Source organism: Porites lutea, chromosome 14 (assembly GCF_958299795.1).
Source record: "Porites lutea chromosome 14, jaPorLute2.1, whole genome shotgun sequence".
NCBI classification, from domain to species: Eukaryota; Metazoa; Cnidaria; class Anthozoa; order Scleractinia; family Poritidae; genus Porites; species Porites lutea.
This window is the reverse complement of record NC_133214.1, coordinates 20,913,156-20,930,791: the sequence shown is the minus strand read 5'-3', so window position 1 is coordinate 20,930,791 and position 17,636 is coordinate 20,913,156. Positions and strand designations below refer to the sequence as shown.

Genomic DNA, 17,636 nt, shown 5'->3' with positions numbered 1-17,636 from the left:
TAAACTGTTTATATAATTTTGCTTGGCCATAGGAGGGAAGCTAGGGAGACAGTAACATCAAGTGCTAAAAGACTATGTTGACTTAAGTTTGTAAGCTCTTTTTTGTCGTTTTTGTGGTCGATAATTTGCGACGGTCAAGGCAACCAGCTATCACAATGTAAGTAAAATTATTAAGACTAAACATTAGCGTAGTCATACATATCTTTTTTACCGTTTATTAAGTGTTGGAAGAACCAGTGATTTTTTATATTGTACTTTTTTTATCGATGAGACATAAAAAGCATAGGCCAGTTTTTATGTGAAGTGACTGCTGTACAAAATAGAGGCAGTTATGCGTCCAGTTCTATTTTAATTTTCATGAAAAATTGTAAAATGGATAAATTTTGAAAACGTACAACGTGTATTTCGAAAACCCAAGTGAGCTAAATTAGATTGAACGTTGTTGTTCAAATTCCTTTTTATTCCTTGCTTTTGTTTTGAGAGCCTCACCAGGGCCACATGTTGAATAGATCAGATAATTACAAACTAGCTGCTTGCTTGAGCAGCTGATAAAGCTCAGTCCAAGTCAGTATTGGATCAGTCATATCAAGCGATTTATCGAACTAAATCGCTGTTTTGCCTTGTTACACCAAAACAAGCGTGACTCTTACTTTCGTAGGACAGTTAATTTTTGCGTAAAACAATTCACCCCGTTTATTACTCCATTTTTTCCCATCTTTCCCCCGCCCTACTATTTGGAACTGTTGGGTTTTGAGGACAGGGACCCGGAGATATAAAAACCTCTCGGAGCAAAGCGAGAACCAACAACAAACTCAACGCTCATATAGCGTCACTTCAGGCGGAATTCAAATCCGGGGCACATTGATAGGTGCTGCCCCACACATCAGTTTTCACCTACGCTTCCCAATTGAAAAGAAGAAAAATTTCTCTTTTACCCGCGATTTATTTTTTATCGTTTATTAAACCAGTATTTTCTTTTCTCCACATGTTCTCCTTGCAAACAAACGAATAAGAATTTGCGCATATGCGTAATTTTTTCTGCCCCTTGTCATGCGCGGTTCACAATAGTACCTGGGACGGGATCAGCACACCAGCTAGAAAATTAACACAGCTCACTGAATTTTATTTACAATTTTAAGATAGGAGATAGGATAGGAGTAACAGCTGCGGCGATAAGATTTGCTTGAAACTCTTAATTGCTAACCGTTTATCTGGGGATGTCTTTTAGCGCCACTTAAAAGTATCCAACAACAAGGCGTTCTTAATTGTTCTAAATGATGATAACGTCGGATCACACTACATTGTACCAGAGAGGGAAAGTGAAGTGCAGCCACCCACACCCTTTTACTCACCCCACCCCACTCTGTCTCTCTTCCGGTCATTGTCATTTCACATGACGTAGCAATCCAGGGACCATTTACAAAAATTGTAACTTCAGACGTTACTACTAATGTCTGGCGTTACAAAGAGTTTGACTGAATGGACTGAACATCAGACGTGAACATTTGTGGCAGAAGTTAAAGATTTGCGCAACTAGGCCCTGTTATAAAAGACAACTTTTCTGTTGAATGGCATGTTCACGTGAGCAGGAAAGACATTACAACAACTTTTCTTTCTGCGAAAGTGTTCTTTTGAATAAAACACGTTCACCGTCTTTTCTTGGGCTTTCTCTTGTCTTTCCTCTTGTGCGATTCCTTCTTTTTACGCCTAAAAATGAAACGTGTTTTGTGTTAATGAGTTATGACTTTTGCCACGAAAAATACAAACGGAATTAACGAGTTACAAACTGTCAAATTATACTAAATAACACAATTCACTGCATTGTAATATTTATAACTACAATAAGAATCGCTGAAGTAAACTGAGTTTATCTTCAAACTAACATTGACAAACACTGGATACAGACCCAGGGCCAGCGGTTAAACAGCGAGTGCAGATGCTAGCTAACTTTAAAAGCGTCTTATAACTCCTACTTCAAAATTAGCGAAATTACACACAAAAAAATACGGATAACACCCAGTTTTGCATTTGAGAGCGAGTTTTAGATCAGAAAATAAGAAGGACAAAGAGGTACTGACCTCTTCTTCCGATCATCATCCGATGACTCTTCGGATGATTCCGATGATTCTTCCGAACTCGAACTATCTGTAGAGACAACAAGTAATACCTTAAGTTAATCTAAGGCGCATCTCAAAATGCAACAAAAACTGGAAGTTTAACCAACAAATAGAAGAAAAAAGAAAGGTAGAAAAGGGCGTACAGAACGTAAATTGTGCCTCAGAACTACACCCACAGGTGGATTGAGAAGAAGGCCAAGGGGGCCATGACCCCATCCCCCACCTTTTGTCTGAGATAGCGTGTTCTGTAAAATCTGTCTTATAAGACCTAACGTTTTTGACACAGATGTTCTTAGGGTTCTTAATCCAATAAATAAAAAGTATCTATACAGCTGCAGCGGGCTTCCCCTTAGTGAGTTTTCTGTAGACTGCCCCTATAGACGTAATAGAGGAAACTCAATAAAGGATCTAGCAAAAAACCTGAACAAAGAAGGCTCTCTGAAGCACAGACGCTTGTACTCTCACGCCGTTATCAATTTCCCTTTCGTAAACGGTCATTACCATACACTGATACCAAGCCTTTTGTCATGGTAAGTTGCAGTGACGTTGAGCAAAGTGGAAGCGTATTGATGAGTAACAGAGATATTGGCAAAACAGCTCTAGTTTAATTGTGGATTGTGGAGACTTTTAACAACATTCCCATATTATTCTAACAGCACTTAAATTGGCGTCGATCGCTCACGGAAGGCCGGAAGTTTTCCTTTTATACAATAGCAGAAAAAACCAGTTAAAAGAATTTGCTCACTCACACCCACCTTCACTGCTGCTATCATCAGAAGAATCTGAGTCACTGTCACTCGCCGCAGCTCGCTGTTGGGCCATGATCATTTTAGGGGCATTTTTCAAGTGCTCTCTTAGTTCATCCCTGGAACACAACATGAACAATATCATCATGTTACAACATCATACAGAAAACAGCCTTTGTGTTGAGAAAAAAAATGCAATAATCCATCGCATCAAAAACAACTTGATGGAAAAGCAAATAATATATCTCCCCGAGGGGAGGAGAGGGGAGGGGAAGGGCCTGACACAAAGCAATTGATAGGCTCATGTTTCTTCTATCCATCCCTACCCTCTCCCCCTGAGGGCCTAATACTTAGGCCATCGCCTAATCTCTTGGATTGTTATGCCGCCTTACTATTGAGAGGGGAACTGAGGGTGCTTTCCATTTGTCAGAGCTGACGGCCAGACCATTCTCACCATAATGAGAATTTCACTTTTAATCCAAATTCTCCAGCCAGATCAGTCAAATCCTAAAAAGTCGGGCTATTATCCGGCCGGCCAGTTCTGACAAATGGAAAGCGCCCTACGTATCACTATCTATCACTGCCCACAATCCTGAAAGGCCAGACACGACCACTTAAATGACTAAATCATCATCATCTTTATTAAGTGATCCGATGCACGGCTGGTTTCAAAACGTATAGGAACTACAATGTAGTAACAGCTCAATACTCACGTGACGCCACCCAGTCCAATAGAAGTGAAGAAATTGATCGAAAAACGCGTGTTACGAGGATTGTCGCGTGGAAAGATTCCTTCAAAATACTCAGCAAGGAATCTGTCAAGGCAAGAAAGACATTCAATTGTAGATTGTAGATTAGAAAAATACCAATACCTTGAGCTTCTGGCCAAAAAAAAAAAAGACAGTCGGCGTACCCAATCCTGTAGGAGCAAAGGATGGGCTACACCCTTCTTTGAAAGAGAGAGCTGGTAATTTATAGTCTTGGTAGGTTTCTCCAATTAATTAGTCTGGTGTAAGATCGGGTCCCTACAATAGCAGCTAGGGAAAAGCGCCCTAGGGACGAGGTTGCTACTGTCGGGTCTTCGTAAATTTAACCTCCATGTCTAATAATAATAATAATAATAATAATAATAATAACAATAATAATTATAATAATAATAATAATAATAATAATAATCGTTTATTCAACCTTTTTGCAGCATAAACTGAATTACAAGGCGGGTCATTAATTACATACAAATACTTCGGAATTATGACACATAAATATAACTGTTAATGTTAAGACACATCACATTTCGCTATTTTAAACGTGATTCTGGTATTTGATGGTGCAAAAATTTCCAACTCTGTTAGTTCTTGAGGAGGCAGGCACAGAAACAGATTCTCCTATTCTAAGGGCATACGGTCTTGTGTGCGCAACTCGCGGCACTAAGCTTCGTAGCAGGTCGGAAGAAGAGTAACTTCGCTTGAGAAATGTTATGCACGCATCCTCCCTCCTCTGGCGCAGCAAAATTAAGCCTGATTTCTTAAGCGCGTCCTCATAGCACAGAAAAGGGAAAATAATTTTCAGCGCCCTCTTTTGTATTGATTCAATTTGATCAGTTAAGTATTGTGTGAGGCCAGCCCAAGCTGGACTCGCAAGGTCCGTTATCTACCTTCTGCTAATTTTCGTAAGTGTTTTCACTATAAAAACAGCACGCGACTAGCTATGAACGAGATCCCAAGAGACTAGGATACTACACCTACCCCTTCCCTAACACAACACTTTGCCATAAGTGGACTGTTAGTGTTAACGTAAACTGAGGGGAGGGGTGGGTGTGTCTTCCTAGAATCTTATTGTTATGTAGAAGCTGCGGATGCACATATTGATGGACTAGCACGGATAACCAATAGGACAGTGTAGGATAAAACTAAACACAACTTCAACTCTCAAAGTACTTACGGATCTTTCAGACGTTCATTGAGTTTAGGAAGACCCATGTATTCTGCAAGCTCTTGGAATAAGATTTTAATGAAGACTCGACTGGAAAGAAAACCACGCGACAGATTCAAAAGAAGAAAAATCAACCACGTAAACATATTTACAGAATCCGGGTGATGCAGAGGAGAGGACATTTAGTAAAAAAAGCGAAAGATTTTGCTGGTCTATCTCGAAATTTTGCCTGCCATACAAAGGCGAACTCATAAATTAATATACCAAAAACTTCTTGATTTGTTAACAGCACTTTGGGAAGTTTTACTTCTTTTCGCTAGACAGTGACGAGCTACGAACAGCATTTTTGGTAGGAAAGGGTTTAACAAACCTCGAGGAAGTGGTGTCATCTTCATTTAATTTGATACAAGCCAGAACCTAAAATACAGCAACAAAAAGTATTAACCCTCAAGACTATGCCCAACTGCACGAAAATGAGTTTTCGATTAATACCTTACTTCAAGTTTGAAATTATCTTAAACTAAATTTTATAAGAGCTAGGGAAAACTTCTTGTAATAAGTCACTTTACAACAACAAATCGCTTGGTTTCAAGACATGGAACAAAGTAAAAAGCAATGTGGTTTCTTCAGAAGTTTTCAGTAGGCATGGTTAACTGAGTGACGATTTGAATCTCACCAGGACTGTAGCTGAGTAGACTTACCGTCCAAGGAATGGCATCTGTGAACAGCAAATGGCCAAAAAACTTGGCAACATTCCTCAATTTGTTTGTTTCAAGGCGATGAATGGTATCATACTAAAGGAAGACCACAAGAACATCTATTAAACACAAAAACGTTGAAGCAAAAAGTTTCTCATTAATTTTGTGGTTAACATTCAGTCAATCTTTTGCAATCGGGGTTGATACAACCTATAGTTCTTCCAGTTTAGATAATAATGTTTTGGGCAGCTCTTAATTCCCATTCTCTAGAATATTGACAATAAAATAATACAGTGAAACCTGTATTAAGTGGTCTCCGTATTAAGTGGACACCCTCTATTAAGCGGACAGTAGCCGAAGTCCCCAAATTTGTTTCCCTTATTTACTTTAAAGGAAACTTTTATCAAGCGGACCCTTCTATTAAGCGGACGCGGACACCTAAAAAGTACCTGAAATGGTCATTTCTATTGTTGCCAACCTGTATTAAACGGACACTTGTAATTAAATTCCACCACCAAAATGCTAGACACCGGGAATGCAAAAGATTGCCATTCACAAATTTTTCGATTTTTACATTAAAAAACGTGACTTAAAGAACTTATTTGATTAGTTTCACAGTACAGTATTGTTTTCTATTTCGTTTTGTTTGTATAGAGCTTGTTTCACTATGATTTCTTCAAATCTGAGGTGCAATCTATGTTTATGGTACTATGATCAATTGGTCCACTTTGATAAAGAAATTAATGCAAACGTATATCGTCATAGTCTCTGGGAGTATTCTAAACGTTTCCACTGTTCATTTGAATGGCATTTCATATGACGTTATCTATTGAAACCTGCATTAGGTGGACCCCCTGTATTAAGCGGACAGTACAGCATTCCCCAAGGGTGTCCACTTAATACAGGTTTCACTGTATTAAGATTTTCCATGGCTGCTCTTCATTAAATTTTGCCACTTCAGAAACTTGAAGGAGACTGAGCCAAGTTAACTTTGGCAAAGACTTCTGGGATTATTAATGAGGACACGCCGGTCAGCTATTGGCCCATTTTTTCCCTGTCCCTTAGTAGTAAAAGTCCCAGAATTCTTTGCAAAAACTTAAGTCTCCCGAGTTTACTTCTTGAGTCTATAGTGGTGAATTTTTTCATTTTAGGGCTTCAAATCATTATATTTTTATCAGTCGTGGATTTACTCACTTGATCATTGAATGCCTTGACATATTCCTCCATGTATGACTTGTTCAGCTGACAGAATCTCTGTGACAAAAGGCAAGAGTAGAATTTAAAATTATCAATAATGTGAATGGATTGATGTCATCTGATTATTGTTTTATTAGAACGAAATAACATGTCGGTCTTGACTCGCGAGATGAACACCATTTGCAGTCTACATGTACAGTCAACTCTCTCTAAGATGGACACCTTTGGGAGGAGCACTAGTTGTCTGTCTTAGAGAGATGTCCATCTTATAGAGAGTCAAATAGAGGGAGGAAAGAAAGGCAGGGACCAACTCTAGGTGTCCGTTTTACATAGGTGTCCATCTTACAGAGGTGTCCATTAAGAGAGTCGACTGTATTTTAAACTGAAACAGCTTTTTGGGAAGACTTTTGCATGTCTCCAGGATTACTATTCATTGGCGCCAAGAAGCTTCTGCCTGGTTTGAGCCTATATTGTTCAAGGCTGTAAAAATAGATGTCTCTCATTGCTCATAGTAACTGGGGCATTTCACAAGAGACTCTCTCTCAGGTAGAAGGGAACAATAAGATTCAGCTGTATTGGTCATTGCGTGGTTGTAATCTTTCTAGAAGAAACTAACCTGTGCTAACAAGCCAAAGAATTTTTCATATGATCTCTGCTGGGCACAACAATCAACGATCATTGTACAGAACTCTGGCTGTGGAAAAAGATGAGAACCACAGTGCATTAAAACAAAAGTCAAACTGCTATTAATCAACTTGTTAAGCAGTTCTCTGCACACTGTTCTTCCTAAATGAAATCTTCTTGTTACACCACTGACAGTGGAAAAAGCATTTGACAATCATGAGATCTTATTTTGTAGTATTTCACTCCAGCAAATTGGCACTCTCCCTGGAATCAATGAGTCCTTTTAATTTAACTAATTTATTATTCTTGTTTTCATGTTACCACGTTCCCGTTGGCCAATAGCATAGCTCTAGCATGGCTTTTTTCACTGCTAGCAAAAAAAAATTGGAATTTCTTCAGTTTTGATTTAAAAAAGAGCCTTATATAGGTATCACAAATTTTGTTAAAGTTATGATTAATTGGTAACAGGACTGAGTGGAGTCCAATTCAGTCTGTAATCATACTTGTGATTATACAAATCAGACTCCTGCTATGCAGTCATCCAATTTTGTTAATCACTCGTATGACTACAGACCGAATTGGACTCCACTCAGTCCCGTTACCATTACTAACTGTCCATGTATGGTACAGTAACTCACCAATTGCTCATCCTTAATTTGCATTTTCAGAAGCTTGTGAGCACATTCTTCGAAATCCAAACTGCAAATAATAAGAGGTAATAAGAACAAAAAACAGATCCTTCACAATCACTTCAACAAGAACACTGTCCTAGCTACTACAGATACAGGGTATAGCAAACACGGCAGGCATTCGAAAGGGAGGGGAATTAGTTAGTGCCCCTCAAGTTCTTGTGTACCAGTATTCCCCTTTTCTCCGTCAAATCCACGTCATGCAGGCTATGACAGATTTATTCTTTACCCCAAAATATCAAATTTTAAATAATAGTTACCTTATCGGTACTTACTGTGAAACTCATAAAACCGTGAACACCAGAAATATTTATGGAATGTTATTGTGATGCGAGAAATAAGCCAATAAGGTGTGAGATAACTAAACCGCAAACAGCATCGGTAATTAGTTTGTGGTTTTGAGGTTTGCTTGCCTATCCTGAACTTTATTGTGATTGGCCAGAACACAATCAACATTCCTGAAATTTTTCAGGCGTTCACGGTTTTTTGAGTTTGACAGTAATTTCATGATTTTGGCAAGACAGTATTTTGCGGGGTTTTATTCTCGTGATTTTAACAGGTAAACATAAAAAAAGAGCATTAAATTTCCTGATTTAAGCATTCTCAACTTCATTTTTTTTTCCGAAAAGTCCGAACCTGTACAAAAAAATTAGATACACTGGAACAAGCAATGTGTGAAATCTTTGTTATTTAACAACAGAAGACACAAAACGGAGTTTACCAGTAAAGCCAGAAGGCCATTTGAGTTTGTCGATACATATCGTTGCTATTACTTGTCAATTGTTATCCAAATTTTCTATATGGGTATTAAATTTTGCGACATACAGTACCTGGACTGAATTGTGAGATATATTGTTCTTCGCAAAGCAACAAGGTTTGTTTCAGTGTGATCAATAATTTCCATCTTCTCATCTTCTGTTGAGAAAAAAAGATATATTTCATTTTATTAGAAATAAATGCCACCAGTTCCGTTATGACGGAGTGACCACCATTTCTACATAAACTGCTCTAAGCATTGAGAAGGTTTTGAAAAAAAACCTGCCTTTGTTTTCATCATCATCCTCATCTTCATCATTATCCTCGTCATCATCATCATCTGACGATTCGCCTGAGTCACCTTCACCAAGAATGTCTGCGAAGCAAAAACAGCAGAAATGAAAAAGAAATCATTAAATATAATAATATTATTGTAGAGGTGTAATAAAGCACAAACAGGACTTTCTGAAAACCTGTTGGAAAACTCTAAACCTTGCAGTAAAAAGTTTGATACTCTAAGTTCAAAATTTTCAGAGACCCACAACTTTTTTGCTAAAAAAAGCAGCTGTTATTATTGTAGATGCTAATCTTCTTTAAAAGTGCTAGACAAAAACTGATGGCTGCAGTAAAACATGAATTATTAATGAATACTTGCCTCTTTTTATTTCCTTGTATTTATCTTCATTTTCCAGGAAGTCTGGGTCAAACTTGAATATATCTGCATACAAGCAGGTGATAATTATTATCACCAAAATTAATACAAACATTAAAATCAGTGCAAGAATCCTAAAAGTTCCAAGTCAGTTACAGAAAAGAATTAATAAATTTGACATCTGACTTACTTAGAATATCTTCTGTGTTTCCAGCTTCTTCCAGCCGCAGTAGATGTGTAATTTGATCTTCCTCCTCCACAAGATCCAGTTCGGCTGGAACAGCAACATGATCCTGTTTAAAATACACAAAATTGAACTTCTTGATTTATCATGAATGATAAGTAAAAAATTCAGGCTTGAGTGGGGAAGGCCTGAATATTCAACAACTTAGGTTACAAGTTCATTCTACTGCAAAGATGATGTTCACTTTTATTGATCCACTGTTCAAAATTTGATTCATCCCATACATTTCAATTTGAAAGGAACGTAACATAATTATGTACCTTGAATCCATCTTTTCTGATGGCAAACATCACTTCAATCATGTACTGGACCCGCTTGTCAATTTCCGCACTGTGAAGAATGTTCCGAAGCCTTTCAAAGACAGCTATATAGAAAGCAATAACACACGATTAAATCAACAGCAACACCTTCATGGTCTAACCGTGAATGCTGAGTAAGTTAAACTGCAAATTCTACAGTGTAACTACAGATGACACAAAAGCAGATGTGATTTAGAGAATTAAGAAACTGATTGTTAATTAAGAGAGAGCCTTTTTTAGCCCTGTTTGATTCCCCTAAAATTAAATTAGAGGGTCAAAAATGTATCATTCTTCTTCTGAGTTCATGCATTATACCACAATGATTAATCAGTTATCAGTTATTTTATCATGTTGCAGACAGAGTAATTGAACATGCTATTTTTTATTTGATTACTCAGAATGTACTGATAATATTGACATTGTAGTAATATTATTTTAGTGAACATACCATGAACACCGCGGGATGAGACTTCTGTCAGCTTCATACCAACTTCTTTTAAGAATCCAATCTATAAAATTAAATATAACATTTTTCAGCTTAAAATAATAAATTTCAACCTTCTGTAGTCCAAGAGACTGCTGGCCTTTTAATAGATAATAAAATCTATGTTGTTTAACTAAAATCCTAATAACACTATTACTAGGGTTTTCATTTAGAATTCTAGTAGCAGGAGAAAGGTGTAACGTTACACAAGAATCTTTGAAAGAAGCTCCTCGTCTGAATAAAAAATAGCCACAGGATACCGAAGCATCAGCTGAATAATTTTTCACAGTAAACGGAGAATTCTCCGATGTCCGATGCCTAATGAACAACCTGCTCTTCAATCTAATGGAAAAAACTGAGGGTTACAAAAATCAGGGTAAATTTGATGGCATTTGGCTTACAAAGTAAGTTTTAGTTTTAAAAAAATTATACATGTACGTTTGACAAATCTGTGGCTCAAAAACTTAGTATTCCAATGGATACACCGTAGAACTCACCGCAACCTCCACACTGTCATCTGTGGGTTTGTGGAGAAGCAAGGTCAGAATCTCCAGGGCTAAGATCTCATGTGCCTGCAAAAAAAATGTATTTATTTAATAGGTAAGAATAATGCCTGATTTGAAGGCTAAGCTGATGAAGTTGGGGGAGCCATTTTTCTAAAAAAAATAACTGGAAGCAATCAAAAATCACTGCCTCTGACCAGTAACTCTGACACATGTAGGCTAGTGGATTGTTATATGTTTCTGGGAAACTGCCCACCTACCCCTCCCCTAAGCCAACATTAACACTTACTTCTCACTTAGGGCAAAATGTTAGTTTAGGGGAGGGGTAGGTGGGCAGTTCCGAGAAACTTATAATGATCTGCTATTAATTGGATTCTTTGGTAAAAAACAAAAGCAAAATCAGCAACGAATAGATACTGTAGTGTAGAACATACACTGACAACTGACAACTATGGGAAAACTAAAGCCAGCTACATTTAAAACACACTGTAATATTTCTGAAAACGTTAAAAATATATAGTAAAAAAAATAAATTTATGAAAATATAAAATAAATAAATTAATAATAATCGTAATAAAAAGAAACACCCAGACGAGTACTCACCACTTGCTGATTGACAAGATGAGCAATGAACCTTGTGGAAGATAAACAAACAGCCTACATGCAGGGCACAAATAAAAGCATGATAAGAGATAACGAGACAGGTTGAAGTGCTGCATAACAATAATCTAATCTAGCTATCTTGGTTTTTAAGCAACTGTTACACTGCATGTACCGTACAAGTAATTATGGATGATAACATTGTCAAAGTGTCGTAGAAACACAAGCCATAACAATGGGTTTACAAGAAACATTTATTTTTTGTTTGATTGTTTGTTTTGGTCAGTACTTCCTCCATATTGTTCTACAGCTTCTAAGCAGAACAGAAGTGTTTCATCAGAACATTCTATAATATTTTCCTAGTCACAATGCATGCCATCTTATACATTGAATGAACTTTTCCTCCTTGAACTTGGAACTTCAGCAGTTACATGAAATCCCATTCCAGACAACTTTACATGTTAAGCAGTACAGTTTGTATGCTGTAAATATAGAAAAATAACAAATCAGCACCTTATCATTTCTTCTGTATGCTCGTCGAAACAGCAGAATCAGACGTCGAAGAAGAAGTTCTCCATTTTTTGGAAACTGTTGACAAAAAAAAATTTGCAAGGTTAAATGTAGACTCATTTACTATTTTTGAATGTACAACAAAGGTTTACTACTGATTTTTTTTAGCACAGACAAACCTTTGTGTTGAGGATGGCAACAAGTGCGGCATAAACATGAGTGAATGTTGGAGAAGCTGCTTGAGCTCGCATGATTGACTGACACAGCACACCTCTGCAACAAAACCAAGAACAAAATCCCTTGTAGATTAGAGTAAATGCTGGCATGATTTGTGCAGTCATTAACATTCCAAAAAAGACATTATATAACTACTTGTCAGTCAAGCTCTAAAAAATCATCCCGCAGTTACCATTTTAATTTAATTTAAATACCCAATATTCATTGTAATATCATGTGTGGTTTGAGCATTCATTTTGTGACTGAATATTGAATCACTTGCATGGATGTAACAGAGAACTTAATAATTTGCTGGAAAATAATATTATTTTATTAATTATCAATCATTTTATTATTTCATGCTCAATCCCTACCTTCCTCGTACAATGTTCTCCTGGAAAAGCTCTCTTACAATGTTACCAATATTTGATGTGTTAACCTACAATAACAATAAAAAAATTCAGAACCAGTTGAGTCTATCAAATAATCATCAAAACTAGGAATCATGATGCTTAAGTAAACAGGGTTGCCACTAAGATTTCAAGTTTCCGGTTAAATACAACAAGTAGGCAGGGAATTAAACAGCTAGGGATTTCTTTTGGTTCTATTTTTCTTCCATTTTCCTATGAAAGTAGCCGAGAACCACGTACTGTAGTTAGCAAAACCCTGGTCCCTGCCTCTTAATGAAATTAAAGCCCTGAGTAAATCTAATTATTAAGGCAAAACTGCACACTGATGATTGAGTACAAGAGGGAGCTGGGGAAAAGCAAGTTCCACACTACACGTGTGAACCAGATAAAGTTCCAGAGATATGGGCAGAGCCTCTCAGCCCATGTGTACCTTTACCTTATCCTACCGTTTTAAAATACGCTTTAGTACTAACCTTGTTAACAAGACCATTGATGCTTTTCTTTAATGCTTCCCAACTGAGTCTCTGATAAGCTTCACTGAAAAAAATAAATTGATGAACACTAAATACATGTACTGGTATGCCACAATAAACTGTTTGAAAAACAGTTATTATTAGTGTACATATAGATGTACATTGTATGCACTAGTTGTCAGTGAATTCTGTATTAGGCTAACCTAGATTTAAATGACACCCTGTATTAAAATATGGACAAGAGGGACAGTAAAGCGCTAAATGGTCCTTTTAATACATTTTTTCTGTTAGTAAAACCAGTGCAGCAAGCTCAACTTTTAGCAAACTTGGATTTTGTGACCTAAGTTTATAAAATGGACACCAGGCATAATTAAGATATTGAGACTCTTCACACATGAGAGGTTTTGTTTCAAAATTGCCAAAACCAAAATGGTCGTTCAATTTTGGCAGGCCAAACCCTTGAATTGAAAAGCACCTGGGAATAATGGTTGAGGGATAAAGACCAAACAAACAACTGCCTTGACCCTCCAGGCTGCCTGTTGAACTAGGGAGCAAACATCCACACAACCTCATAAAACTATGTTGGCTAACAACCCAGCCAAGAGATTCAAACATTTTGCAGGGCTAAGGAAGGACTCAGCCAAACTATTCTTTAATGATATCAAATTTTGGTAGGAATTTGGGAAAAGCAAGCCCAAAACGAGAACATTAAATGGTGTCCTATGCTCCAATAACTGCAGAAAACCTGAACTGTATGATGATGATCATGGTCACCCAATTAAAGGTGCTAGGTTAAGAATTTAAGACGAAATCCATAAGGAAATGGAGTAATTTTAAATAAATTTCAGTGGACAAAACCTTGCACCAGAATAATTTAAACAATACCCCATTTTTTAGGGCTATAGATGTAATAATGTAATTACACCAAAGAAAATTAAATCATCAGAGCCCGAGAAAATAGATGTCAAATTTCACAAAATCACATCCTACACATGAAATCTTCAGAATTTTACCTGTGCTTTCACAATTCTTGCATCCACTGAAAATTAAAATTACTCAATTTCCTAATGGATTCTGTCTTAACCATTTCAATATAATATTACCTCCTAAATACTCACCTACTCTTGTCCTCAATACTCTGTTGCATCATTTTGAGTCTTGCTGGGGGAATATATGCACCTCCTGAAAAAATTAATAATGCAATAAAGATCAAAAAATATAGCAAGCAAAAAGATTCAAGAGTCAAACTTATTATATGGCTAAAACCATTCATCAGTTTTTGGACAAAGAAAACATTTTCATGGGAAAGTGAAGCTATCAATAATTATTCTTCAAACTAAGCTTGGGTTTAAGAAGTGTAAAGTTCATGTACATGAACACCTGAGAAACTAACAGGAAGGGCACTTATAAGTGTTATAGTGTCACCCTCTCTTAATAACATTAGTTTGGTTGGGTTTTAAACCAGCACAGACTTACTTTAAAACAATATTGCTGACTGGCTATCGACTGCCCTGATTTCAGCACTAACACAGTGTAATAGGACAGTGCATGTCAAAGCACACAGGCACTTAAATGGTTTTTTTTTCTTTCACTGCTAGCAGAAAAACTCTTGGAATTTCTTGTGTTTTAAGTTTAAAAAAGCCTAAAATATCACAAATAGTTTGTTATAGTTATGATCAATTGGTGACCGAACTTTGTGTCATCCAATTCATTCTATAATCATACTTGGGATTACACAAATCGGACTCCCGCTACGCGCTTGTCCGATTTTGTTAATCACTTGTATGATTACAGACTCAGTCCTATTATATTTTGTACCATTATTAATCAGCCAATACAAAGATAAAATAATCACAAGAATCTCTACCTGTTCTTGTCAAAAGTGGATTGTTTGGATCCACCTTCTTTTTACCAGTCTCCACACCCTGCTCTGTCTTATCTTTTTTTTCTCCGGCTTTCTGATCTTCTTCACCCCTTGTTCTGCTGCTATCATGTGCATCACCACGCTCCTGATCCTCAACAGGACTACGTTTATTTCTCCTATGATCCCTCTCTTCATCTGAGGGAGTATTGCGCCGTCTTCTTTCAGAACGATCATCATGTTCTTTTCTTCTTCTTCTCTCCCTTTCTCTATCATCGTCATCATCATCACTCCTGTATCTTCTTCTTCTGTGTCTCTCTCGGTCTCTGTGTCGATCTTTTCTCCTATCAGAATTTCTCTCATCCTCACTATCACTTTGTTGTGTCCTTCTTGGGTGTCTTCTGTCCTCTTCCTTATCGTCATCACTTTTATTTTTGTTTTCCTTATCTTCTCTTCTTCGTCTCCTGCTACAGTGGCAAAACAACAAGAAGCACAAAGGACAACGATTATTGGACAAGGATGAGCAAAATATCGTGATTTGTCAGTGGCAAGCACATCACTTCTACGTCCATAGAGGACATATTGAGGAGAAAAATTTTATTAGAATTAAGATTATTGACAAAGGGTTAACTATGACTTAACTTACATAAACTACTTAATTCTACACATACCTATCATAGTCACTTCCAGACTTGTCTTCGTTATTTCTTCTCTTATCACGACGTTCTCTTGAACTGAAAAATTAATGTTAATAAAGGAATCTTTATTTCCAAAGTAAATGCATGGGTTACTTTTGTCGATTTCCACCAATCAGATCATTGCCTCCTCAAAATCAAGAACGCCACATGAATTAATTTCTTTGAAGCAGATTTCAAGTGGTAGATGGAAAGGTATTGTTAGATGAGAAGTGTGTGATTGTGATTGGAAGTGTTTTAAGGTTAAAAACCTGAAATATTTATAAAGAAAAACATTGGAGAACTTGGAAAATGGTGAGGATATTTCTGCCATTCAACTAACCAGAGATGGATTATCAATAATTTATTTTCCAGTCTGCACCGAAGTTTCTGGACAGCCATTGTGACAAATTTCAAGCCCATACATTGCTGCTGTAAATATCTCATCCCTAACTTTGCTAATGTAAGTCACAAAGATCAATGGAAATACCTTTAATCTGTATGTGTTGCTGTTGAGCTCAATGGAAAAGACCAAAGCAAAAATGTGGCAAAACACAACATGTGTTTGGTGTCAGCTGACATTTCCTATTTCTAGCATTTTGTAATGATGCATAAATTAAATTTTTTATTTACATTACAGAACTATTGCCCCCTCCGGCTTCCTGCTGTCTCTTCTCAGTGAGGAACAAGACTGGATCCAATAGAGCAACAGAAATCAGACCTAATTGAAACTTGGTTATAACCTTTCTCTGATTAGGGAATACATGTCACATGACCAAACAGTTGGCCTGAAATGGTCACGCAAGCTATTTAAAAACGCAATGCAAATGACCATTTCTTTCAAGGTCCTAACAGTTAAGTGATTTCAATAGTTATACTACTACATGAGAAATTACCGCAATTTGATTGGCTTAGAGCAGTGGTATTTCAGCTTAATTTGAAATACCTACGTGTGAAAATTACAAACCTTTTGTGGGTAGTAGTATAAACAAATAATAGCATGATTTGTACATGATATTTGGCATAAATACCACTCGTGATATTTCAAAATTGTCTCAAATTTCACTCGCCGAATTGCGCATAACAGTTTTGAAATATCACTTGTGGTATTTATACCAAATATCACTACAAATCATGCTACTCTCTATACTAATTTAAGCTTACGATAATTAAGCATGCTTAGTTATCAGGTTATTAAATCTTACTATCTCTCCTGTGGTGATCTTGATCTTGATCTAGATCTAGACCTCTGAGCAGTTCCACCAACGGGCGAATTCGAATGTCTAACAGACTTAAAAAGACAACAGGAAATACGTTTAAGCCTTACTGATTCTCTTTGGACCATGCAAGCTAAAGACAAATTTACAAAAGCTAGCTAAGTAACCATATTTATAAGCTGTATAGACTCATAAGCTTACAATCACAATTGAAAAAGTCTTAAATAGGTGATCAACAAATCTGAATTATATCTCGAAGATATATAAAAAAGGAAAGGAACTATTGTCGTCAGACAACGGAAAAGAGATTTCTGAAATCTTTCAAGATTTAAGCGAACAACTCAAACTACAACATCTCCCATTTTCGACCTCTGCACAAGGCTTAAACAAGCTTACGTACCTGAACAACGCTTCGTATTCTGGTGTGTTCCACAGCCGCCATTACCCCTATTACTTATTGAAAGGTTCTTAGAAGATCCTTTACGAAATTACATTAAAAAACTACACATTATTCCACGTATTTTAAGTTGTAGTAGCTACTTTTCATCCAAGATTTGACGGTCAAAGCGCATCTGAAAGGTAACCGCGCCAGATCATTTTCTCGGTCTAGCCTGGGCCCCACATTCTCCCAGAGTTAACCCGGGGCGCGGAAGGGCGCGGAGGGGTGCAGGGAGTACTCCTGATTTCAAGTGACGAGGATGATCGAATGGGGGCATAAATCAAAACCTAAAAAA

General features: G+C 37.0%; 1 protein-coding gene across 2 annotated transcripts; it reads right to left on the bottom strand.

Moving 5' to 3' along the window:
• Positions 1-1,337: 1,337 nt before the first annotated feature.
• On the bottom strand, positions 1,338-17,464 carry LOC140924444 (pre-mRNA-splicing factor CWC22 homolog). Of its 2 annotated transcripts, none has more exons than XM_073374477.1 (27): positions 17,303-17,464; positions 16,891-16,976; positions 15,683-15,745; positions 15,018-15,475; positions 14,269-14,332; positions 13,151-13,214; positions 12,642-12,706; positions 12,231-12,324; positions 12,055-12,129; positions 11,545-11,598; positions 10,936-11,010; positions 10,403-10,463; positions 9,916-10,019; positions 9,602-9,704; positions 9,415-9,477; positions 9,046-9,135; positions 8,834-8,918; positions 7,953-8,013; positions 7,307-7,384; positions 6,688-6,747; positions 5,497-5,589; positions 5,166-5,212; positions 4,805-4,885; positions 3,577-3,678; positions 2,873-2,982; positions 2,079-2,145; positions 1,338-1,707 (listed from the first exon to the last, which is right to left on the bottom strand). In XM_073374477.1, the coding sequence occupies exons 1-27, from the start codon at positions 17,342-17,344 to the stop codon at positions 1,647-1,649; spliced, it is 2,406 nt and encodes an 801-aa protein (XP_073230578.1). In that variant the 5' UTR covers positions 17,345-17,464; the 3' UTR covers positions 1,338-1,646. The 2 variants fall into 2 exon arrangements, with proteins under 2 accessions (XP_073230578.1, XP_073230577.1); XM_073374476.1 differs by having other exon boundaries at positions 1,339-1,707; positions 15,018-15,478.
• Between the last annotated feature and the right edge of the window lie 172 nt (positions 17,465-17,636).

Coding starts and splice junctions, on each gene's coding strand:
- LOC140924444 (XM_073374476.1), bottom strand. CDS start 17,344: ATGGCGGCTGTGGAACACACCAGAATACGAAGCGTTGTTCAG. Junction 12,130..12,230: donor TTGCCATCCTCAACACAAAG/GTTTGTCTGTGC, acceptor TTTTGTCAACAG/TTTCCAAAAAATGGAGAACT. Junction 9,136..9,414: donor ATACAAGGAAATAAAAAGAG/GCAAGTATTCAT, acceptor TTTGCTTCGCAG/ACATTCTTGGTGAAGGTGAC.